General features: G+C 39.6%; 1 protein-coding gene across 17 annotated transcripts in view; it reads left to right on the top strand.

The window, feature by feature from the left end:
* The window catches only part of bbx (BBX high mobility group box domain containing), a 46,102-nt gene that overhangs the window by 5,029 nt on the left and 14,177 nt on the right, over positions 1 to 26,896 (top strand). For 3 of the 17 annotated variants that reach the window (XM_030437477.1, XM_030437460.1, XM_030437474.1), the window contains exons 1-10: positions 5,198 to 5,341; positions 6,689 to 6,765; positions 15,724 to 15,822; positions 19,298 to 19,469; positions 19,553 to 19,807; positions 21,575 to 21,779; positions 21,864 to 21,931; positions 22,123 to 22,197; positions 22,527 to 22,607; positions 23,900 to 23,965. In XM_030437477.1, the coding sequence (XP_030293337.1) occupies positions 15,788 to 15,822; positions 19,298 to 19,469; positions 19,553 to 19,807; positions 21,575 to 21,779; positions 21,864 to 21,931; positions 22,123 to 22,197; positions 22,527 to 22,607; positions 23,900 to 23,965 (957 nt within the window). In that variant the 5' untranslated portion in view covers positions 5,198 to 5,341; positions 6,689 to 6,765; positions 15,724 to 15,787. Of the gene's footprint in view, positions 1 to 3,521; positions 3,630 to 5,035; positions 5,070 to 5,197; positions 5,342 to 5,738; positions 6,200 to 6,688; positions 6,766 to 12,187; positions 15,407 to 15,723; positions 15,823 to 19,297; positions 19,470 to 19,552; positions 19,808 to 21,574; positions 21,780 to 21,863; positions 21,932 to 22,122; positions 22,198 to 22,526; positions 22,608 to 23,899; positions 23,966 to 26,896 lie in introns of those variants that run through there. The other 14 variants (XM_030437475.1, XM_030437464.1, XM_030437462.1 and 11 more) reach the window with 13 other exon arrangements.

Genomic DNA, 26,896 nt, shown 5'->3' with positions numbered 1-26,896 from the left:
CGGTAGATGAGGACAACCTATAGCTGTGTATGCCCAGCCAGAGAGAAGGCTGCACATGCAAATGAGGTGACATTCAGCACTGGAAGTTGTTTAACCAGGATGTCGGCTCGATGTATGACTGCCAGCCCACCACCACGGCCCTTAGAGCGGAGCTTTTGGATGTAAACATAGCCTGGGGGAGTGGCTTGATTCAGAGTCAAGAAGTCTTGCTGATGCTACCATGTCTCAGTTAGGCAGAGAAAGTCAATGTTCCTGTCTGTGATGATGTCATGGATGAGTAGTGCTTTGTTGTTTAGTGAACGTGGATTTAGCAGCATGAAAGCTGCAGTGTTGTTCTCAAATGCTGATGCAGTGGATGTGGAGGAAACAGCACCATTCACACAAGCCAAGGGTCTCAGAAAGCTCGGTGTGTGCACCTGTGGATGGTTTAGATGACGTTGAGCCGGTGCGATGGAGCGCCTGTCAGTCAGCATGGACGGAATAGCAGCACCGCTGTCAGCGCTGCAGGGAAAAGCATTGTCCGTCATAAACTTGCGTCTGGAGGCCCTGTGCATATAGCGGGGGCGACGAAGGAGACCAAGAGATTTAATCCTAGCGTTGGAGTTTGGGGTGAAGTTTACAGCAAAGGTCCAGGAGCTCCAGCGCTGAGTATTTAAAGACCCCGTCAGCAGCGGCGGAGCAGCGACCAACCAACATCTTCGCAGGTCGGGGGAGACCACAGTAGCAGAGGAGAGTGATACAGGAGCCAGGCAGTGAATAATCCTTAGTTGTAGTGGAGGGAGGACCAACGGAGTAATGCTGGATAGCCCACAGAGAATTGAGAACACCGGTTTGGAAGTTAGCATTGCCAACGGTTAATTAGCGGGGCTAACAGCGGGGCTAACAGCGGGGCTAAAATCTGACCAGCGGGGCTAACAGCTGATCGGCGGAGAAAGGTGAGTCCACCGGAGCCAGACGTTCAGGTGTGCAGCCTTCAAAGTTTGTAGCGCAGCTCTAGAGCTTGTAAAGACAGTTTGGCTTTCATATTTTCAGCAGAAAAAGTTGTTTTGTTGTGGATGGATAAGCGGCGATATTAACGCCAGCGTCCTCTCGCATCTGGTTGCCATGGTTATAACACTTAAAGTACTCACAGGTACAGGTATACTTTGATCAAACCTTTCCTGCATGCTGTCCTGTCAAGCATATATTTACGATTCTGTCTGTGGTATGTCTTTAAGGGTTCTCTATCATCTGTCTGTCATAAATACTTTTCAAATGTGTCCTCAATGTAGGGTGATCTCAATTCACACTACTAGTTTCTTTTCAGCTAAGGGCCTTGCCCTGTCAGGTTGGCTTTCTCAGTCATCATCAACAAAGATCAGGGACAAGAAAATGTGTGAGTTTACATCTGCCTGCCTCAGCCTGTGTTCACTCAGAAACACAAATAATTCCTGTCACCCTGTAATACAATACAACTGCACTTAAATTTGAGAGTTGTGTGTGTATGTGTGCCCTTTTTAACATATGTGCCATGCGACTTTTGTCACATTCCTTTCTGATTCACCAGTAATAATGATTGAAGATCTGCCCTTAGCACAAGTTACTTTAAGGGTTACAGCCAGGCTCCAGAGGAGTCAGGGGAGGCTGGGGTTAAAGCAATAGAGAGGGCTTAGTTATGGGGCAAACGTCAGTGAAGGATCAGGAAAAAGGTTGTAATGCCCATGGGGTGCTTTGTTTCTAGTTATTGTTATTAATTTAACCCTTAGATGCATGAGTGATTGGACCTTACACTCTTCCATAAGTGGGTCAAAAATGACCCGTATTAGAATCAATGCATTTTTTGTCTCATTTTTGTTGAGAATAATCATTAATGTTATGTTTTGCATTGTACACACAAGAATGATTTCATGTTTGACTTATTTTTTCACTTTTTAACATTTTATTTGGAACACATTCAAAAATGTTGTTTTAATATCATAATATTTTGAACTTCCTCCAATGAGAGCCCTTACAGCTCATTCTGTTGGATGTGATTTGAACATCACTTTCTTCCTCAGAGGATTCACAGGACGAATCTTCTGTGTCTGATTGATCCTGTTCACTTGGTAGAGTTGGATTTCCCGGTGGTTAACACCTCCTGGACAGTAGTCTGGGTCCTCATAATATGAGATTTCAGATTCTGAGTCCAGTTCCATAACTGGCCCTCCATCGTCCAGCATCTATTGCACCATTTCCCTTGTGTATCTAGCTGCCATGACACCTTAGATGAATTAACATGAAATGGAATGGTGTGAATGACAAGCAAACTTATCAATCAATATGTAGCTATATGAATAAATGCAAACACCTGCATATGTGCGCACACAGACACACACAGACACTGATACAAAACATATAGTTGCTAATATTAGCTAGATTAGTTAGCTAGTTTGAGTTAGAATAAAACAATAAATAAAACTTAACCACTTAATTGTCCACTCTGTCTGTTTTCTTTTTTTCTCTATTTTTCTTTTACTGTTTCTTTTTAATTATGTATTGTACGGTGTTCCTCGAGTGCCCAGAGAGGCACCTTTACATAACATGTATTATTATTATGATAGTAACACATACTCTCTCACATAATAGTCATGAATGACAGACTGACACATACAGTTATGTTTGCTAGCTTTGTTGGCTAGCTAAAGTTATCTTGCTCAAGGACACTTTGACATGCAGCTGGGGGGAGCCGGGATTCGAACCAGTGACCTTCCAATTACTAGACGAACCTGCTCTACCTCCTGAGCTACAGCCGACCATCACTTATGGAAGACTTTTTCAAATGTATAAAAAGGTAAATTAACATTTTCGATGGCATCTTATCAATAACATGTTCATTGAGGAATACCTGGAATATGAAATGATAAAAATATTGTACTTAGAAGATATTGCAAGAAAACCATGTCACCCAGTTATTTTTGACCTACTTATGTATCTAAGGGTTAATAAGCATTTATTCAGTGAGTCTGTCATTCCTATTGTTGTATTTTTTGTTCTATTTTCTTTGTATTTGGCATACTTTACAATAATATTTATAGGAATTCAGCACTGTCCGGCTATGGATTTTGTATTCATTTATATCCTGCAATGCATGTAGGTGCATTCAGTGAATATCTTTGTCACCATATTCTTTTTAAGTTTAACTAAACCATTTGGCGCTTCTTCCCGATTGACTGATACATTTAATTAACAGTTAGGCTGCTCAGGCAAAATGTATCAAGCATGCAAGGACAGCTATCAGTTTATAAATTTTTAGTGTTCTTAGGTAGATTAGGTACATTAAAAAAATGAGACAATGTAGTTCTACCACCGAATAATACAGACAAGCAATGTAAGATAAATTATCGCTAGTGTTTTCAGCCTAAATTTAACACAGGTGCAGTAACATTACATTTGAGGACGTTACACTAATATCGAAACAGTAGAATATATCGTGGCTTCTCATTGGTGAAATAGAACTGTCCATCAAAAAGAGTGTCCAGTCCCATACCATATTACGTGACGGAGTGGATATTTTCAATGTACAGTATGCTGCAAAACTGTTGATAATTCATGGCTAATGCTCTTTATTAAGATTTAAGCAACTAGTTATTCGTTACTAGTGCTGTTGGCAGGTATGTACTTTCGAACTACCACTACACATCATAAGTTATCACGCACATAGACACCCAGGAAGCTTAACAAGTAGTAACTTAACTTAAGGTAGATTGTAACTAGCTTTTAGTGAGTCGTTATTGGGGTTTCTTATGTAGAACGCACATTTTTGGTGAACTTTGACAATCTGACCCTGCTAATAAGATAAAGTTAAGTCAGGGATGTTGTGAGGAAGTACAGGCCATTCTGGATAAGAACACTTTGCAAACCGGGGGAGGGGGGAGGGTTATAGCCAAGATGAAATGTTGCTACCACCTCGAGGAAAACGAAAGTGATTTATATTTCATTTTATGACTGAATAAGTCTGCATATCTGCCAGAGTCAACGTATTATGGTGTAATTGTTTGGGCTGAGTTCATTAAATGTGTCGCCTCCGCCGATAACGTTCATCATCTAGTAAATGCTGCGTTCTGAAACGACAGACAGAATAACAGAGTAGACTTCCGGTTTATAGTATGAAAATAGAAGCGTTGTCTTGTATCGGCACTGGATGCAGATAATATATTTTGTGCATATTCTGTTCCCAGAGTTAAATATCAACGTACAGTGTGTGCAACATCATACCCAAGTCTGAAATTGACCAAAAAGGGCCACAAGAGCGTTTAATTGGGTTTTTTTTATACAAGGGTTGTCACAAGCACAATGATTCAATATGCCACAGAGTTACTGCATGCTCTGTTGATACTCTTAATATCATATTATGTTTTAACATTTTCATTTTGTAGAGGCTATCACTTTACTCGCTTTAAATGCCATTTAATTGTGTTTTTTTATGCTATATATGTAATTGTGTATTCAATTACTTGCAATTGTTTCTTATTAATCCTGTCTTTTATATCTTATGTAAAGCCCTTCTTAAATATTTAAATAAAATTGGCTTACCTTGCCTAAATTATTATAACAACAGACTTATTTAATGAAAAGCTTTTCTGTGTTTGTTTGGGATATAATACCATTTCTGCTTTAAAATAATTAGACTACATTACATCCAGAGACAGTGAATTATTGAGATATACAAGGGTTAATTTAGATTTTAATGTATAATTACTATCATGTCAAAGCTAAACGACACTTATTTACAATTATAAGAACACATCAGAATTCAATTACATTCATTTGATAGGCTCTAGTCAGTGGTGGAAAAAGACTAAGTTGGTTACTATTCAAGTTTTGGAACAGTTTTAAGGTACTTGTGCTTTACTTGAGTATTAGCAGTTTCGGTTACTTTATACTTTTAATTCATACAATTCAGGGGAAAATATTTTACTTTTTACTCTACTACATTTAATTGACATTATATTGTGTATAATGAGTACTTGAGCTGTTTCAGTATTTTTAATATCAATTCTTTTATCCTCCCATTAAGAACTTCCAATATTTCTACACTGTGGTATTGCCACGTAAGTACAATATCTTAGGCCGCCTTTCATCACTGGCTGTATTTTCCGAAAAATGCAATACAAATGGAGATTCAGAGCTTGAATTGCTAACGTCTTTATTTTGGTGACAAATAGCTTTGCTTCCGGCTTATTCCTGTCTGATTTGTAATGGCTTGATGCATCTGTGTTGAGTACAGCTAGTGCTGAACTGTTATGATGTGTCAATAAGTTAAAAAGGTGGACGGCACCAATGATGAGAGGCCCCCCCCCGCTGCTTGAGCAGGATATTAGAGGTATGCTGAGACATTAACGAGACGGTCATGACAGAGAACTTGTGGTTGTATCGATGTTACGTGCACACCCGGTCGCTATTTTCTGAACCTCTCAGTCAGTCACTCTGAAAAATTGTTATTATCGCTGCTCTGGGTATGATGTCCGCCTGCTGGCATTTCCCTTTGAATCCGTTTGTTTCCCATTGACAATTCATTGATAGCCACTGCTATAGACCATACATCCTTGTCACTGTAACTGTTGCTGTAATATTTCTTCACTCCTGTTTGAAAACGCCGAGTAAAATACATGAACAACTGTTTCTCACTGAGGTGGTATGACCCCCCCCCCCTTCCTATTCGCATCAAATATGTAGCCATAACTCTCCGTTGTATTTAAAAGAACAGTTGCAATAGAACAAACAAGTATTGTGAGCACATTGAAGTCCGTGATATTTGTCAGCAGCTCCTCTAAAAGCGTACACTGTTTCGGAAACCATTGCATGTTAAAACAGTGACACGTCCAGTTAGCAAGCTGTAGAGCTAGCAAGCTAACTAGCTACTTTTATTCCTGGTATCACTGCTAGAAAATGGAGCTACTGCCCAGCAAAACAGTGCTCACAGATGCGTGTGCCTGGACAGAAAATCCTCAGTTTAATAAATCATTGTGGATATTTTTCCTTGGAGTGGGAGACATTTTTACGACATTGTCATCGGGGAGTTTGACAGGAGTGAAATACCCCCACTACTGTACTGTACTGGGGTTTTCTTCTCCAAACCAAAGCAAGATGGACTCTCATTCGGCTTGTCTGTCTTGTCAGAGATTAGATCGACATTTTGCACGGAGATGAAAATATGTGCGTAGAGGTTGGAACACATTAGGTAGGAAAATAGCTTATTCACATACCTAAAGAATTTTGTGCTGTTATTATACATGCGATGCTCGTTACAGTTACATAGCTAACGACTTCACTCTCAAGACAGACAGTCCGATCGGGCATCAGCAGTTTTATCTGAACACAACTTAAACTCTGCGCAGCAACATAGTCACTGCAACGGCACCAGTTTAATGTAGGCTTTATAATACTATACGAAATGCATCCAGTGGTCGCAGGGTTTTGGCCTACATGTTTTGTTTTTGGCCACAAGGGCGGATCAACTGCACGATAGAAGTGATCGGTTATCAGATCAGACAAAATGTCCCACCGTATCTTGTAGCGGATGAGGTCTTGTGCTATGCAGCGTCACTTAATACTGTTCTATTAAAGTTGCTTTGCACACATTTTTCTTGCAGTTAAGCTTCTGTTGCTGGAAAATTGGTGCAGAGATGCTAGTGTAACATGACTGAGAGCAGTGTTTTGTATTTTATAGGTCATCGTCATTGCCTGACAAAGGCTGTGGCAGAATCATCTTCATCACTCATACAGCATTTCCATAGTTTTTCTTCAGTAAGTATCCCTGTTTTCCACTCAGTATCCTGAAATACAAAGACTGGCATCTAGTGTGAATGATGTCCGGAAGAATACAGTCATAAAATCTATCATTCTTCTGTTGAAGCCTAATTGTATTTGTGTTATGTGTAGTGGACACCCAGAACAAGTGCAAAGATGTACAAAATAAGAACCAATGAAGAAAAATATACTGAGATGCTTAACTATTAATATTCAGTATGGGGCTGCAACTGTTATTATTTTCTTGATTAATCGATCAGTGAAATGTCCGAAAAATTTTGATCAGTGTTTTCCAAAGACCAAGATGACATCCTCAAATTTCTTCTTTATCCACAACCCAAAGATATTCAGTTTTACTGTCGTAAGGACTAGTATTGCCACCAAAAATGTAAGTTTAAACCAAAAATGTAAAATGATTTACTCACCCACATGTTGTAAAGTCAGATGAAGTTTTGTAGTCCACAAAATATTTCTAGTGCTTCACAGCAAAGTAATGTTACGACTGAATTAGCAGGGCCATTGTTTTAAAACTTGACCAACAACCAGAAAAACACAACAATACAAAAAATACAAATGCAAAACCCCACAGAAGATGGCTTCATACTTATATTGTATTTTCCATTGTATATATTGCCCATATTGATTCGGAAGACATTATTTAATACTTTTAAGAATTAAGACAAAATATTTACTGTAGCTACAAAGCTAAAAACGTACAGCTGGATTCAGACCAAATTTAGCATTGTGGTGAAAAGGCAGGTCCTCCCATTGGAGAATTACCACTAACAAAGTTGCTCTGCTAATTCAGTGACAAACGTTTTTTCATCTTATATAACTTCTTCACAATAAAAGCCCCCATTATTTAGCAATTTACAAGCTCTTATTTCGAAGCAGCTTTACAGGAAATGTTGCGTTTTCACCAGCAGTAACTAAACATAACTCCTGACACAGCTGAAAGTGAACACGATGAAACAGTAAAACACAGCAGATGTCGGAAACATTCTGCGAGAAGCTAAAGAGATTAAATTAGAAGATACAATAGTACAGAGAGTTGATCACACCGACTTTTAAAAACCTCTTTCTCCCAGGTTTCCTGCACAGTCATGATCCTCATCAAACCAACTGTCTATCCTACGCTCAAATTTCATATCATTCGTAATATAACATCATGCGTTGAACTAGAAATAAGCAGAGAAATGCCCCCACCACTTTAAAATCGTTTGTAGTGCAGCATTTTGGGTAACTGGTGGAAACAATTAACGGTCTCATTGGGACAGACAAGACATGAACAATATATAGGCACTAACCCCATTCACACTGCCCTTTCATTGCGACAATCATGCACCGATTCTCTGTATCGCCGTTTGTTTGAAAGGTTCGGATGTAAAAATGGGGGGGGGGGGGGGGGGGGCAGTTTTGCTGCAAGTCTCATCCGCAGGGAGTGGAGGTACTATCAGCGCAGCAGCAGAGGCCAGCAGGCGTCTGTGTGAACGGAAAAGCCGTAGGTGCAGATCAGGAGTGTTTCGGTCCAATGGTTAACAGTCTGACAGCTAAACAGATCCTTCACTCATCAAATAAAAGACAAATGTCCCACACCCACAAAGCAACGTAACGGGACCAAACCAAAGTTTTACAAGCAGCTGAAAAGGCCCAATCATGGCATCGCTATTGTGACTGGCAATGCGCATAATAGCCTAGAATAGCTTAGGCTGTGCAGTGTAGTTGTAGCCAGCTCTTAGCACTGTATCATTCTTGAAGTGAAATTTGGTCAGTTTCTGTTTGCACTTTAAGTATTGAGAGAGTACTACTTTGATTATGGTTTGTACTTTGCAAAGAAAATCATACAGGAGAGAAGCCAGTCAGTTTTGTTGCAGCAAAACCTTTGACAGTGCTTACATATTGTTTGTGCCTTTTACTGCAAATGATAATTCCTACTCTGTCAGAATGTAGAATGGAAGTGACATTTATTACACAATCATTACTAGTTAAAACATTTCAAATTGAACCTGCATTGTTTTGCATTTTTTGTGTTGCAATCAAATAAAAGACTATTTTTCCAGCCAATCGCTGGAACCCATCGCATATCATCTTGTCTCAAGAACTGAGTTTATCGTCACACTCCTACTGTGTATTAATAATCATTGTTGTAAGATACGATATATGTATATCTATCTGAACTTCAGAGACTCCGTCAAAAGGAAAACTACCATGATCTTTCTGCTTGCATATATTTATTGTGGTGAAACAAAGCAACATGATTAAAGCATTGTAAAATCTCCACTCCAATGGTTATCACAAAAAAACCTGATAAATTACATAGTACATTTTAGATTTAACCTGCTGTCTACCAGAGAGCTAAGTTCATAGTGAGTGATGTTGTTAAAATGTATTGTTAATTTGTTAGCGATTTACCTGGAATTCACTGAGTATCTGTTGTGTGCAGATCTAAATCTAACCTAGATACTGGTCAAAGCAGGTTTTCCTCCTGTTTCCTTTTAATATAAGCACTAAGGAATGAAGGAGAGTAAAACAAAAATGAAAATAGTTTGAGATGTCCATGATTATAGTAGGACCCTACCGAATAATCTGCTGGGCTATTTTATCAGCCAATTATAGCTGAGAATAACCATGATGCAATAGATGCAGATGTTTTAATTTTCCTATTAAAGTGCAGGGAATATGACTTGTCCTTGCACTATTCATCCAGTAAAGTGCACAAGATGCCACAGGCTAGTGTGGCGGTGTGGCAGTGTCACTCCATGGTCTGTGTGTGTAATTCTGTGGGAACTTTGCTGATCAGTTTGCTGAAAGGCTCAGCTGCTTTGTTGTTTTGCTACTAGCATGCTGGTCCTGCTAGTGATTGTTGGTCCTTATCAGTGAATTAGAAATAACTGTAAACAACAAGGATGAAGCAGATCATTGCTGGGTTATAAACTGTGGGACAAGACAGAACCAAAGTGAAAGTGAATCTTAGCGGCACACAGAAAAATGCCTTTTGTGTACCCTATGTAATATTTATCCATGCTAAATAACATGCCTAGCTACTGACCCGTTCTGCTCTGCTTATGATCTCTTTGGCATCCACAGATGTGTTTTAAACTGATGCACAAAGCCATCATCTACAGCGATCCTGTTAATGTGGCTTATTTCCTTGTTTTTGACATTATTGCAATATTAACTAGAACTGCAAGCAGTTATGAACGGGGGCCAAGCCTCCCCGCGCGACTCGGACCCCGCAGAACGCAGAGCCCACGGAAGTTGGCCCCAAAGGATGACGGGCCCGGGGCAAAAGTGAGGACACAAGCCAACGTCTGAGCTGTGGTATTCGCTGTAATGGGAAGTGCACTGGAAGTGCAAAGGGCTGAATGTGTGCCGATTTGGATTTGTTGCAATAAGCTACGCCCACATTGACCAGTCATGACCACCTTCAAGATATGGCCTCAGGATTGGCCCTACATCATACCGACCAAATTTCGTAAATCGGTGTAGCCGTTCAAGAGATATAAACTTCCCATATTTTTAGCGCACCCTAGTGGACAAAATTTGCCAAATTCGGCTCATCCCTTCCCAGTATCATGGCAACCAAGGATCTCAAATTTGGTGTTAATAGCATTGAATTTTACCGAGATATCAAACAGTTTACATTTTTATAGCTAGCTACAGAAATTTGTTAGTTAATAATTTGCGCATTTTTTGACCAAGCAAAATTCTTTTGATAACTTTAGCTGAAGAGTGTACGTCCCAAGTTTCACGTAGATCGGACAAAATCCCAAGGAGGAGTTAGAAAAAGTAGGTTTTGCATATGTGGCGATTTAGCGAACGAAATGTGCAGCAGAAGTGGGCGTGTCCTATGTCAGAAAACCCAGCTCCATTCAGGGAAATGTGTTATTTAAAATGTGGAAGTTATAGGCAAAAACGCGATTGCATCCATTATAGTGCCAACTAGTGGAGTACATGTGCAATTTTTGGTATGGAAGAACTGCTTCCTATTCTATATGTACCATATAAATTTCAAAGCTCTCAGCATAATAATTTGGCTGAAATGAATGTTTATTGTTTATCTTGTAATAAGCCATGACCACATTGACCAGCCATGACCACCTTCAAGATATGGCCTTAGGATTGGCCCTACATCATACCGACCAAATTTCGTAAAAATCGGTGTAGCCGTTCAAGAGATATAAACTTCCCATATTTTTAGCGCCCCCTAGTGGCCAACATTGGCCAAATTAGGCTCATCCCTTCCCAGTCTCATGGCAACCAAGGATCTCATATTTGGTGTTAATAGCATTTAGTTTGACCGAGATATCAAACAGTATACATTTTTATAGCTAGCTACAGAAATTTGTTCATTGATAATTTGCGCATTTTTTGACTTAGCAAAATTCTTTTGATAACTTTAGATCAGGTCCAGCTGAAGAGTGTATGTGCCAAGTTTCATGCAGATCGGACAAAATCCCTAGGAGGAGTTCGAAAAAGTAGGTTTTTTAAGTTTTTGCGAAAAAAAATTCTAGGCAGAAGTGGGCGTTGACAAGTGCAAAGTGATTCAGCTCCATTCAGGGAATCTGGGGATACAAGGTTTTTGAATGTGTGACATACGGTGTGGGAGTCAAGGCCCCCACACACAGGCCCAACCGTTGGATGTCTGAAGCGTTTGGAGAGACTCGGACAAGGTCGGGAACAAATATGTTTGGTGTGTTCAGCTGCATCCGCGCGGACGTTGTCGGATCCGACTGAGCATGCGAAGTCTGAGGAGGTGGGCTGTCGGACGTCTGAGCCATTGGATTCTCTGATTGGCGGTGTGCTAGCGAATCAGCGCGGTGTGTGGGAGGGGCGGAATACTGTGTGCGCATTGGTTTTCTACGCACTCCGTTCCGTCATTTCTTGTTTTCATGCTTTGGCACGAGACTAGCTGTTATTATGTCCGTTCAGGACAAATTAATCTGTGTTTGTTTGGTAATGCCTCGCTGCATGTTTAGTATGCAGTTGTTTTTGTCTGAAATAGTTAAGTTTCGTTTTGATCGAAAGTAAAGAGAGTTGCGTACATAAACCTCTAGTCCAGCGTCTTTAACACTAGAGCCACCCGTTTATTGCATCTTGCGCAAGCGCAGAATGTACACGCTACTGAGGAGCTGGCAGCACGTCGAAGCGGTGTGTTCAATGCAACTTTTCTGCCGAAGGGGTCAGACGAGAGGCAACAGAGTGGTCGGATAAGGCAGTTGGACGTCTGGGCGGCATGTGGGGGCCTTTATAGGTAAAAACGCGTTGGCCTAGGTTATAGCGCCCCTTGCAGGCGGATATATATTTAGTTTTTTGTGTCTGAGGTATGTGCAGGTGTCCAGGCCTCCAAATTGCACCGCCCTCCCTTGCACGGTTTAGCCTGCAGCACCACTTTTAGCGGGAGAAAAAAAATCTTTACAATTACAATAGGGTTCCTAGCACCACGGGTCCTAGGAAACGCGTCTGCATGCAGACGTGTTCCCTCGGCCCAACAGGCTTGGCCCCCTAACTACTGGAGAGAGTAGAGACAGTGTTGTGTGTTGTTGCAGCTGAGTTCATGCACATTTCACCGGAGAATTTGCTGTCAGCTCCTAAATGGCAGATACATAATGCTTCTCGTTTTCTCCAGTACATGGTTTCTACAACTAATGTAGTTGTAAGAATCAGAATCCACCAAGTTCCAAATGTGGGTGCGTTTTCCGTTTTGTGAGTAAATCTTGCAAGGCTCTCCACCGCACTGACAGTTTGCACCAAAAGTCATTTTTTTTAAAACTTAAAAAACCCTAACCCTAACCCTTACTTCGAAAAATCGTAACCAATAGTTAAAACTCAACCATATTCTTGTGCAGTAATTCCCAAGTAGCCTGTGATGTTCAATCTGATCACCAACTTATGTGATTTGCCACCACACCTTGGCGTTGATCCAGCCTTAATGTATAACGTAATGTCAATGTCCCCGTCCTTTACTCTTCTGCAACAACCATCATGTCACTCTTATTTATCATAATTTCACTTTACCATAGTTATATTTTCCATTCAGTTAAAGAGCAGAAAGCTAGCTGCTGTAGTTCTGCTTTATTATTGCTTGATATTGTACTAATGTCCAAGTGAAATAAGTTACACACCTGGCCTAGCAGTTTAAATTCTTATCCTTGTAATATTTTGGGGCAGATATCAAAACAGAGGTGTTTGTCCTCATTGATCATTTCACTTTGCCATAATCATATTTGCCATTAAGGTTAAAGTCATAGCAGTGCACTGGATGTTTTTTTATTTTATTTTTTACATTGGATTATCCGTTACGCTGAGAGTCCCCCCTGCAACTATTAGCAGAGGCATTTGTCATGTTTTGGCTGTTTGTGACCATTATACACTAAAAAATAAATATTGCAAGAGACGACACGTTTTGAGAGTTAGCAAGAAAAGGCGTGCAAGCGTGTTTGGCATTGCCATGGGCTGAGAGGTTGCAATGCAAGAAAGATCCAGACGCAACATTTAAAGCTCAACTGAAGTTCTCTGCTGATCACATGTACAAAGAAAACAATGACCAGCAATATTTTAGGAGGCACAAAGGTGAGACCTTTAACTCCAACAACACCATACATTTGCAGCCCCCTCAAACGTCCTGTTTCTCCATGATGGGGCCCTAACTGATCCGTGACAATGGTGGTGGTAGTATTTTGCTGTGGGGCTGTTGCTCTGCCAGTTGAATTGGTGCACTTTTTGTCCAGTGTTTCATCTCAGTTTGTGTCAAATTCTGTGAAACTGACTCCAAATTTCAGTGAATAAAAGGAGAAATGCTGCACAGGCATTTTGTATTAATCAGTTACACAGATATTGTGATGTATATGTATATTGTCTTGCAATATATTGATTATCGCAGAATCGCTGTATCGTGATAAAATCAGTATTGTGGGACACCCCCCCCCCCCCCATTTTGGAATGCCCTTCCCAAAATATTAGAATAGATTCATAGTTGAACCAAAATTAATGAATGTTTTTTGTGACGAAGTAGCATGTATTTCAATCATTCCATCACAGAAAAATTTGACTTCTAGAAAACATTGGAACTCAAGACTGCCATGATATGCATGCTTTTTACAAGTGTATATACATTTTTCATCATGACTGCATCCGTCCTGAGATGTCCCCACAGTTCCTCACAGTGCCCCTAAGATCCTTGGTTCGCCCACTTTGGATCTTTTCTTCTGGGCATAGCCAAAAGCTTCCAATTCTCCACCTCCTCAGCCAGTTCCCTGTGTGCCTTTTCCAGGACCCAGTGACTTTCAGTAGTTGCTGAAGTTGCTGAGTAGATTTTCCAACAAAGACTCTGCATACAACTTCTTGGAAGACTGCTTCCATACCTTCCTTACACAGTACAGTGAGTTCTGCCATGATAACTGTCTTGGCAGAGATGGATCACAGGACAATGTCTGGCTATAAGGAAGTCGGTGGGGACTTGAGCTGTTGGTCCAGGTCAACTCTCATGTGCCATTTGCATCCAGGTGTCAGTAATGAACATTCCCTCTGGTTGATGCTTGTTGATGGTTGATGTGCATTAGCCCCTTGCCTGGCGAAGCGGATGTGCAGTTTGGAGGATGACGGACTGGTCCTGTTCGATTCCAGCCTTTGTTCCTCCAAAACCTCTGCCAGTTTTTTGTAGTACCTGGCCATGGGTCAAAACTGCTGCAAAATGGGATTGTTGGCATCACAGAGATGGCAGTACTGAGCCATACCGGAGGTACATTCTGGGCAGGGTATCTCATGAGAACCTGATGAAGAAGCTAAGTCATGCCTGAGGAATCTTCCACTTGTTGGCCTATGAGCCCAGTGACCTCCTCCCAGTATGTCTACCTTCTTTGCTGCCATTGGCTCACAGCTTTGACCTTTCATGTCCTGTCCTCCAGTCTGATCACATCTGAGATGACCAACTCTTTCCTCTCTTTTGTTGTGGCCTTGGACCACAAGCTGGGAGCTTGTGCCCACCCCAGCCCTGCCTTGCATTGCTGGAACCACCTGACTATCTCCTGATGCTGTCGTTGACTGATGGCCTGGTCAACTGCTTTTTCAGCTGTCCAGTTGTGCTCTGTTTGAACTGAAGTTTTGACTTGTTGAACAACTGGATCATGTGAGTCTCTCAGCTTGAACAAGAGCCTCACCTTTTTCAGCTTGTAGCCGAGGTTTAGCGAAATAACAATTGTGGTACATCACAACTGTAAAATAAAGTTCTCATCATTTTTATTTGGGCTGTATCTAAACTTTTACCTCAATTCATGTTTTTGGTAGATTTTTTATTCAAGTTTGTCAAGCACTTTAAACAACTGCACTTTGTAACATCATTTTTTAAACAATAGGTGTTGTGTCACAATTTCTTGTTGCATATGCGTTGATTTAAGAAAAGAAACCTTTTATCTACACCTTTAATCCCATATAGATTCATTTACGTAATGGGTTAAAGCTGGGGTTGGAAATTCTGTTCAGAAACATTTTTTATTACATTTGTATAAAATCTCAAAAAATCCAGACAGTAATCAAAATATAGCACGCTTTGGAAAAAAGGAGAAAAATCCATGCTGTCAGCGATGGCGACAACTGATGGGGTCGAAAGCCTGAAAACGGACACTATGGTAGCTGACAGGTAATGAGCTGGTTTGTAATGGTTTGGGCAAATGTATTATTACTTACTAGCTTATGTTAGCTCCTTATGACACTGTCGTATGTATTAGGCCGACACTAACAATATTAGCATCTTTAGATTTTAGATAACGTTAGCTAGCTAGCTATGATGCACTACTGCAGTCTGAAAGATATGTAGATGTAACATTACCGTTTGCATGCAGGCCAATGTTTACACATACTGTTGATCTAATCCATATAGCAGTGTTGACACATGTGCTGCTAACCTGGGCTGGGCTTTACAAATGTGCTAATGTGGACTATTCCTGTGTCCTATAGTTAGGAGAGGGACACATCAACTTCCAGCCTTTGGAGTGTCAGTTCGTGGCAGAATCATGTCTTGATGTTTCCACTATTTCTGCAGTCTCTCTTCAACAGGTGAGTGTAACTTGATGCTGATAGCAAGATGGATCAGACCACTGTTCTTCATTTAATATGTATCTTTGATGGATACATTTCATATCATATATAAATCTATTTGCGCCTCAGTCTATGCTCCAACTGGATAGCACACAGCTGGCTTGCTGCCAAAAGTTTCAAAAATTTTACTACTGTTGACGAAGTCATGGGGAAATGTAATTTTTCGGACCTCTGGTTAGAGGACGCAAGATTGGCTTAGGCCAGTAGTTGGTAACAGCCAAGGGGCATATTACCACGTCTGTAAAAAGACAATGAATATCAGCTGGATGGGAGTGCACAAGGCATGGGTCGGGTATGTGTAAACATAGTGACCGGCCACCGCTGTCAGCGTTTTTTGTGCCTCTGATTCATGTCTTCATGTCGCTCTGCAAGTACTCCATTCATTTGTCACGATGGAACTTCTTTCAAAGCAGAGCTCCACCAAAGAGCCTTCAATAGTTGCTGAAGGTTGTCTGATGTGTCAGTGTTTCTCCTGTATGCATTTCTGCTGCTGGATTTTCAGCGCCGCCGCTGAGGCAAAAAAGTATCCAGTAATAATAGGTACTTGATTTGAATTGTAAGTATTACTACAGTTATTCACTCAGAAAGTTAAGTAACACAATGACAGTAAGCCATTACTTTATAATTAGTTACCCCCAACACTGAAGTTCAAAAGGTGCCACTGCAGTTGCCGCTCGAAGTCGTGTTGGTATTAAAAATTACTGTGAAGGTATTAAAAAGGTTATTAAAAGGTATTAAATTCAACTTAAGAATTTCTGTATATACCCTGTTGTTACCTATCACATAAACTTCCAATAACCCATCTAACCCCAGATTTCTATTTTTACTTTTTTTTTTTTTTTTTACAGTCCTGTGTTTTTCTTTGAGAGAACAAAAAAAGTGTTAATGCCCCATAAACACACTCAGGTGTTAATTTATGTGCTGCAGATACAAGTTCTCCATCCTTATCCAGTTAACTGTAATTATTATAAGGTTTGCAGAGATTATAACCTTTCAGTCACAAGAGCTGAGGAGTTGGACAACTAATGTTGTAAAGTAATATGATATTTCAAGGTCCTTAAAAAGCTGTATTTACCGTCAGATTTGTAATTGTGCTATTGTTTCTACAGGACAATCACTGCTGAAAAAGTAGAGGATTGCGACAGCACCCACATCAGCAGCCTTACCTGTTGACCAACGGATCTGTGTTTATAATCAGTCAAGAAACCTCTGGATGTCCTTTGTTTATATAGTTGTTTATGTAAATTGTACTGTATATTGTATAAATGCTAAAAGGTATACTATTTTGGTAGTTTTGTTTATGTGTTCTAAGTAGTCAACATACAAGTGTCTTACCTAATTCAGTTGTTAATATTAGTTAATCATGTGTAAGAACTCTAATGGGTTAGTTTTTATTGCTGGAAGTGTAAAGAAAAAGCATTTATCATTTTGAAGACAAGTTAGACATAATGCAAAACAAGGAGTAGTTCCAGCGCTTGATGTGATTTCTCCAAATGTAGAATTCTGGTCATCAGAGTTAGTAATGCTCTCATTGTGGAAGTTCTAACATGCAAAACATTGTATTATCATGAGTCCAATACAATATTTACGTTTATCAGTGAATCACTGAGGGTAACAAAAAAAAACAAAACGTTAAGCAGCCCCACCACTAATCATGTTGTTTAAGGTTTGTCCTATCTAATGTTACCATAGCGAGCTGCTGCTAGCTAACCAGCAATAAGTTACAACATCAAAATACGCTTTCAAAACAATTGCAAAATACTAACAAAGATAGCTTGACAGTTATCAGTAACAGCAATGGCTATGTTGGTTGTTAAAGTTCAATATGATGATATTCGGTGTTTAATTACAGGTGAATGAGACATGAAGTAGGTACTTGTAGTTAGATGTTGGGATAAAAATAATGCACCGGTACACCACCACTCGTGAGGACTCAGGACTCCGTCTGCGGTATTAGGCAGTTGCGTTCATGGTTTGGGGGGAGTGGCCTTGGAGAGAGGCCTGAGTGCAGGGGTAGTGGTTTACTGGCTGGATATTTTCAAAAACTAGCCTGAGCTTGAAGTTATTTCCAATTTACGACCCCAGCTTTAAGAAATTAGATTTAAATGTTTGTTTGTTTCGTTTAGTTTAAATGTATTTAAATTCAAATTTAAATTTATTGTGTATTATTACTATTTAGTGCACCCAAGTTGTGTACTTGTGTACTGTGCACCAGTGCAACCAGTGTGAAAAGTTTGGAGCCCTGCACAAAAGGCTTTGTACTACATTTCACATTAGTAGTAATATTCCCAACACCTGTAAATGTTACGAGTCTCAAAATGTTAAGCAACAAATTACTTTTGGTTCATTGTCATTCAGTTTTCTGAAAAACACAGGTGAAAGTTCCGTGGAATGAAGACACTAACCAGCGCTTTTCTCTTCCTGATTTTCCTCATTTATTACAAGACCTCAAAAACATAAAATATATATGTGAAACAGTCCCTCTGAGTGTCCTTTTTTTATTTTTATAAATGTGTTTCACCACAATGTTAAATAAACATGACCCTTTTGGCCAATTGCCTTCCATCAGCAAATAAAATGGTTAACAATTTACAAAATTCTTAACAATTTACACAATCATGTTCAAAGTGTGTTTAACCTCTAGACAAATGTAAACAATGTATGCAAATTAACACCACAACAAATACCACCTGTGCTCATTAGTTGCGTTCTTCTCTTCTCTTATAAACTAAGGCTTTTTTTCACATAGATTGTGGAAAGAATCATTTTCGTTTTTAGGCTAAATACTCAAGTGTTTTATGAATAGTGAATAATAAAGTTTTAAAATAATATCAATATCAATAATCAATATAACAAAAATATAACACATTTTGCGTGTATCACATAAACACACAATGTGTAAAATTATCCATTAATGTTAAATATTTGTGTATAATAATAGAGGGTTTACCACAATACAGACTTTCTCAAATTTTAAGATACTGTATAATGAAATTTGATCAATGAAATGTGTTTCTATTTAATCATTATTGATGGTTTAATGTCTAAACATGTCTGAACATGTATACTATATACATAATGAAAATCCAGTCACCTGACTAAAAAGTTGTATTCTATAATTTTTTTCCTGAGAGATGGATGATTGAAGGAGCAAAAATTAATCAGACTTTATCTGTTGTCTGTTGGTAAACAGTGCAAATCTTGAAATAGGAGTTGCTGTGTGTATCTGTTGGTAAGATTGAGGGCACTTGTCTTACAGTAGTTGTTCATTTAGTTATCATCACACCTCTGATAACAAACATACACTAAGTATACAGTAAGTACACTAAGTAATTTGGTAGCTGGTATCTCTGCTTTAGGATGCATGTTTTCACTGTGCATGTTTTTTGAAGACATGGTCTCAAGGTGTGTCCAATCTTTTCATTTTTTGTAGGTGCGGTAGTACCATGAAGGGTGGAGGAAGGGGTAAAGAGCCACCTGTTGCAGGGGAGGTCACTGGCAAGCGTCCCAAACGCAAATGCCTGCAGTGGCACCCACTTCTTTCCAAAAAGGCTTTGGATTTCTCTGAGGAGGAAGAAGAAGAGGATGAAGAGGAGCTGGAGAAAGTGAGTGTTTTGATGGCTTGGCTATCTTTTAATTACCAAATGCCAAAGTATTGCATCTAATGGTTTTATTAATTTGTTATTAGCAGCCGATGCTGTGTGGCCAGGAGCAGGGGTCACAGTTGCAGTGTGGAACAACAGAAGAAGTGGAGGAGGACTCAAATGAACAGCGGGCGCGGCGGCCAATGAATGCCTTCCTCCTCTTCTGCAAACGCCACCGTTCTCTAGTGCGGCAGGAACACCCTCGCCTGGACAACCGTGGGGCCACCAAGATCTTGGCTGACTGGTGGGCTGTGCTGGAGCCCAAAGAAAAGCAGAAATACACTGACATGGCCAAGGAGGTGTGACTACTCTTGACTTTTTAGCCATACAAATTTATTGCTAGCACAGTCGTGTCAAAGTGATGTGTCAGATTTATACATTGTTTTCAATTCTTTAAAGAGCTGGTGCAGCTTTGTTTGTGAACATTACTTTGAGTCAAAGAGCTATTTCCAGCTTGATATCATATATCAGTGAAGAAAAGCCAAAGCTTCACAGTAGTCCTGTTTTATTGAGAAAACTCTGACCACATCTTTCCACAAACAAAATCCAGTAGTCAAATTAAAGTCAAATAACGGCATGGTAAACACAAACATATAACGGCTGGCCCCAAAACACAGGCCATGGGTAAATAACAAAGGTGGATAATATTTTGGGGCCTGTTTGGTAATGTGCATTGCAACCAAGACCTAGTCCAAGTGTACAAGGGTCTTTTTGGAAACTTGTAAGTATTCAGCACAGTTTCAGAATAATCTCTGTCAATACTAACCTGAAAATGCATATCTATTGCCATTCATCTACACTAGGGGTGCATGTGACCTTGTAAACAGGTTGCAGATTGTATACTCTTGCCGTTGCATAGTTACATAAAGTACTATGAATGAGGCAGGGAAACGTAACTGCTCTTCACAGAATCTTATTGGATAATTTATCAGCAAAACATTGTAAGCACCCATTTAAGTGTCACGGCCCAATGAAACAGGGAACCCAGATGCGGACACAGGCAGGAGGCAAGGTGGTGAGTTCAAACCAGAAAGTTTATTAAAGCACGGTGAAAAATAGGAGATAGGACGGGGGGAGCAGTCCAGGAGGCCGGGTCCATGGCAGGACTCCCGGAGCAGGCGAGGGGGGCAGTCCGGGAGGCTTGGTCCACGGCGGGGCTCACGGAGCAGGCGAGGGGAGCGGGTCCAGAGGGTCAGAAGGAGGGGCCGGAGAGCAGAGCAGGGACAAAAAATCTAAAACAGAGAACAAGGTTACTGACGGTACGGAGTTAAGAACAAGGTACTTGGCTGAAGCGCGGTTTACTGACTGAACAGTGGCTACGATCTGGCAGCGTGGAGGTGGCCGGGCTGAGCATAAGAAGGGTGGCTGATTGCAGGATGGGATGCAGCTGTTGGTCACCTCTCTGCTCTGTCCTCGACGCACCTGACACACACACACACAGGGAGAGAGACTGGGGAGGGGGTAATTAAACCCTCGAAGCAGAGGGACTGGCTGAGGGGGATGTAACATTAAGTCTCTCTTCTCCATTCTTGGATTCTTGAATACAGTAGGGTCCAAAAATCTGAGACCACTAGTCAAGATACTTCTATTTTGCATGTTCAGTGTTTAGGATCCAAGACAAGATCCCAAAAAAATTATTTATCCAGATTTCTTTTTCATGCTGAAATTCATAAGAACTTTAACAATGTATGTCAAAATCGAGCTGCATGCCCCACATAGCTGCATAAAAAACTTTCCACAATGTGTTCAATCCACAATGCAATGCATCACATTGATAAATGCAAAACATTATAATCACACACACTACACCTGTCAGTGATGATGATTTCATACACAGCTAAAGAAAAGTTGATGTGTTGTGTGTTTATTTTTGACTGATAAATAATAACGAAGGATGTACAATTTCCCCAAATGTAAGTCAGATTGTTCCTTATTTTGTCATCAGTGTTCAATTTTATAGAGAAATACTTTGAGATCTTTGACTTTTGACTTTTAGATTTTATGATTTGAAACAAGGGGCTTAAAGAACTTGCTTGTAACCAAACTGATTTTGGATCTTCTTTCAGTACAAGGATGCCTTTATGAAGGCAAACCCAGGCTACAAGTGGTGTCCCACCACCAGCAAACCAGTTAAAAGCCCTTCCTGTCAACCAGTCAGCAACCCCCGCAAAAAGGTTTGGTCCTTCCCTTCCAACTCAACCAAGGATTCCACCTCTGCCAAAAAAGTGCCCAAAACTGACAGCATGCCACAGTTAAACTTTGCTATGGCAGGTGTGTATAATAAATTATTGTCAGTTTGGTAACAACGTCACTAATTGTAGGATTGTTTTTTAAATTGCTGTCATTCTTTATCAGATCCTACAAAGATGGGAGGCCTTAGCATGCTGCTGTTAGCTGGGGAACATGCTCTCACAAACAGAGAGGTATGTTACTGTTGTACCCCATCAATGAACGCAACCATGTAATGCACCAGTACTCCAATAGATGGCCTCAAAGGCTTATCGCTGATATTAGTTTTATCCCTGTAGTTTTAAATTATGCTTTTGAATTTGAATTGTTTTTTATTTACTTTATTTAACAGACTAAGTAACAGCAATATTGTCTACCTCTCTAGATCCCCTCCAGCACTAAACCTAGTTTACCTGACACAGTCAGCGAAGGGAGATCCTTTCCAGGGCATGAGCGAGAGGTGTGTTCTATGACTGTGTTTCTTCTACCCCTATTCTCTGTATATTTTAATTGAGACACTTTTCTATTTAATGAAATGACAGCTTTAGTTACTAGTTACTATGTAGGTTACTAGAACAAAATATATCAACAATGCTCAAACACTTCTATAATTAAAGTCTTGATATAATTCTGAAATCTGCCATTCTGCATAATGAGTCATTTCATTGTGTGCGCTTTGGTTTCCCCAACATTTATAGCTGAATGGTAGTTGACTGCTCCCACTGTTTTTTAATTTTATGTTTTTCACCAGAACTAACTTGATTTTGCTCACTCTCTTTCAATCTACAGATGTTGTCTGGGACAATACCGAACAGAGTGGCTGACATTATTGAAACTGGGGTTAGGTCTGCCCTCTCCCCCCTGGCAGAGGTATGACTGAATTTTAATTTTTGATTGATGTGCTTTTTATCATTTCTGAGTTATTTATATTCCAAAACTGTATCTACAAACTGTGTTTGTCACTTTGATTCATGACAGTATTGTTATTATACCTCGTCAGCTTTTCAACAACTCGACAACGATGCTGACATACAAACAAAGCTTCCCTATAAGTACAGCTTAAGTGTAAGTCGAAACAACAACAACAATACAAGAGGGGGCCTATACAACTAAGGTTATCCAGCTTTTTGAGTTTTGAGTTGTACTCAGGTTTTTGGTATCGTGGAGCTAGTCAAATTGCTTTGTTTATCCAGAATTTCCATTAGCTCTTTTATACTGGACAAAAAACACACAGGACAGATGACTCTGCAGAGGTCAAGGGTTATCAGCTTGAGGAAAACACCTAGGTAGATATGATTTTTTTTCACCCCATCAAGTGCATTGCTATGACATGCTGAAGTTAAGGACATTGGGCATGTAAATATTTTTCCATTCTTTCCTGTTCAAGCAGCGATCAAACATTGTTTAGTTGGCGATGGAGCTGAGAGAAAAAAATTGTGTGTCTAATTTAGAATTTTATTGTTTAAGATTTGTTAAAATAACATTGCCTTTTTTGCCAGTTTGCCTGCATTTAAAAATAAATTATATACATATACACTTATTTTGATGTAAAACTGGGACATGTGTCTGCTCTGGTTGTACAACAGAGCTTTTAAAGAGAGCTTAAACTGTCTGAATCATGACTTGACAATATGTTCGGAGAACAAGATGATTGATCATGCTTCTGTGTTGGAAAGCCACATCACCAGCATACAGAAGTACTGATGCCTACTTTGTAACCATAGCAACCCATACAGATATGTTGGTGTTGTCCTGACCTAGTGTCTAGGTGGAGGGGTTGTCACATAAAAATACTCCACTGTGTGTCAGTTAGCTCCCATGATTTTAAATGCAGCATTTCAGTCAGATGGACCTTATCAGGGCTTAGCTACTTTTCTTTTTTTCATCTGTTCTTTGGCAGCAAACAGTACATCACATCATAATTGTTTTTAGACAAAGTACTCACTTTATACTGAAGCCAGGTAACCTCATGAAAACCAGACTAAACTGAACTCGCTCTGTGGCACAGGCCTGAGGTTAACTGTTTCCTATAACAAACAATAAGCAGGGTGAAATGTGTTGAAGGAACTAAATATTCCTGGATAATAATATCATCTGCAGAAAATGAAGCAGATTGATTTCACAAAATACAGGTGACAAAGTATATTGATGTGTTTTCACAGTCATCTCTCTCGCCGGCACCTGAAGGAAAACCATGCAGACAGTCCGCTCTCTTCCAGCTTGCTGAGGTAAGACATTTTACAGTTTGGTTATAGTTTATTAAAGTAAAACATTCCAGCTTTATAGAATAAAGGATGAGAATGTTTAACTAAGAAAGCATGCAAACAAACCATTGAACCTATGTCAGGTAGCAACGTTAACATCATCTTGACGTGCAGTTCTCAACTTGAATAATTATGTGTATGTCAGTGTGTGTATAAAAGTTAAATAAAACGTTTAATGCAGGAGGGATGTTGAATATTTTTTCAACATTTTTAGGCCGTTTCATGGCTTAATTGTGATAGGACACTGAAGAAGGAAATGAAATGGGGAGAGAGTGAGTGGGGATGACATGCAGCAAAAAGCAACAGGGTGGCTTTGAAACCTGGACACAAGCAAGGCCACAGTCCCTGTATATGGGGCACAGGCTCTACCAAATGAGCTTTTTGGGCACAAGATTTGTAGTGTATATAAACATTTGGTGTCTGAAAATCTAGCAAACAGAGTCTGACCTGTGGTCTAACTAGGAACAATCCTGTCACAACTGAAGGCATTTAACATTTATAAAGGAGAGAGATTCTATTGGTCAGTGTATTAAAAAAACATCCAGACACTGCTATGGCTCGTTTTGAGTTATAATCTGAGGTTTGTGGGGACTCTAAAATTACTAGCTGATGTTAGGACGGAGATTCATAAAAAGGTTAATAGTCGAAAATGCACCTTGAGTGACCTCTTGCGATCGGATCTCACTATCCCACTCTATTTGCAAATATACTACAAACCTAAATAACTGGAATAAATGGATACATTTTTTTGCACAAATTAAGAGATATATTCCTGTGTAACGTCTGCCGAATGAAGGAAGTATGCCAAAAATGTTAAGGATGTGTTGTAGACAGTGTTTCACAGTTTCTCCTGATGCAACAAGTCTCAAAATGTAGCATTTTTCAAGGGAGTCTGTTGTCTTTCTCCATTTTGTTTTCTTCCTCCACAGAAGTAGGTAAATAATATGTTATCAGTTGAAATGGTGTGTTTAAACAACTGCTGTAAGGTAAGATGCACTTTAAAAAAGAAAAACAGACAGGTTTTTGCAGCGATCAAACTGGAAGGAAACATCTTAAGGTATTGCCTAATGTACTTGTAAATTTGCCGTCTCGCAACAACACTTATAATCCAAAATTCGCAAGGCTGTCTGGGATATTGCCATTACTTATGACTTCATTACCTGGTCCAAGTCCATGACTTTTACACACAGCAGCCAACTACTTGCAACAATTGTATAAAGTAGATCACAACAACAATTAAAAAGAGAAAGAGAGAGACTTATGTGGTTATTCAGAGAGAATATGGTGTGTAGTCTGGAAAACATGTTTCTTCAACCTATTTATATCATCATTGTAAAAGAAATACACACCATTTATTATGGTTGTTTGTAATGTAATTATAATTTGATTTTACTCCTTCCATGGGAGCTCAGACCCTACCTTATGAAAGCCCAGCTCCCTTTGGCTCCCATGTAACATGAATCCTGTGATTAATCATCCAATCTACCATGCATATGCATGTGTGAAGTTTGGCAATATGTTCAAAATATTTCTCGAAGTGAGGAGTCGAGGAATCAAACCTGTGACCATGGTATCCAAAGCCATGTCCTTAATGCACTCCTCCACGGTATAGTAGTGGTTGCAGTAGTTTAGGAGTACTTGCAGTATCAGTAGTAGTAGTAGTGATTGTTGTAGTAGCAGTGGCAGTAGCAGTGCCAGGGATTCGGAATATCTAACAGGTCTAAACCATGTAGTGTTTCTCAAAAGAGACTTACACACTTTCCTTAGGGAAATCCTTTCCAGCATAATCAATCATCCAATCACCCAAGTGTATGCAAGTGTTAAGTTTTTGATTATGTTGGAAATTTCTCTTATCGTGAGGGAATGAGGATTCAAAGCGCTAACTATATAATTACGAGCCATTCTGCCACAGAACAGCATAAGGCACTCTAGGTGTAATCCGTTATACAACCAACCATGGGTATAGTTCGGGGATGTGTGGGAATTTTGTCTTAAATTGGAGAGATGGGGACTTGAACCATTGGCAATGGCTTCCTGAGTCAAGAGCATTACCCTCTATGCCAAGGGGCAGCAGGTCTGCACAGCTCCACCAAATATGTTGATATGCATTCTTGTGAAAGTTGTAGTAGTTGAAGGCTGTAGCAGATTTAGTAACAGTTACACTAGTTTAGCAGTAGTTATAGCAGCATTAGTACTAGTGGTTTTGGTAGCACCAGCAGTAGTATTAGTAGTAGTAACAGTAGTGGTTACGGAACTAGCAGTAGTTGTAAGTAGCAGTGTTATTACAAGTAGTAGTAATATAAGGGGTGAAGTAATAGTAGTAGTGGTAGTAACAGTAATCATAGTAAAGGTTGTAGTACTAGCTGGAGGTGGTATTGAACTGCCAGCCATGTGATCATGTGCCTCCTATTCATTCTCTATAGCAATATTGTGTTGAGAAAAGCTTTATGTTTTTTGAAAAAAATACAGTAGGTATAAAACATTTGAATACAAGCATATCATTTCTAAAAAGACTGAATGATTTGATATTTGAATGGTCTCTGTCACTGAAAGCATGGGGAGTTGAAAAATAAACATTTTTACTGTATTCAAATAATTACTAGAGAAGACAAGTTCAGAAGAACTTGCATTTTTGAATGCTGGCTGTTGAAAAGCTGACGCAAAACTGAATTTGTGGCTTAAACACATTTGAAGTTGCATCTGAAGAGTATGAAGAGTCATAATAGTGGAATGAGGGCAATTGTGGGTGCGCAACTGTTTATGTTTATTAAATGAGTGGGTTAGAAGGGATCTCTTATTGACTTCCATTATAACTGAGGTTAAAGAAAGTTGAATATTTTAAAGATTTTTTTTTGTGATTTGAAAATTGGATGATAGCTAAATTCAAATAAAAAA

Source organism: Sparus aurata, chromosome 13 (assembly GCF_900880675.1).
Source record: "Sparus aurata chromosome 13, fSpaAur1.1, whole genome shotgun sequence".
NCBI classification, from domain to species: domain Eukaryota; kingdom Metazoa; phylum Chordata; class Actinopteri; order Spariformes; family Sparidae; genus Sparus; species Sparus aurata.
Note: the sequence above shows the minus strand (reverse complement) of the source record. Positions and strands in the feature narration are given on the sequence as shown.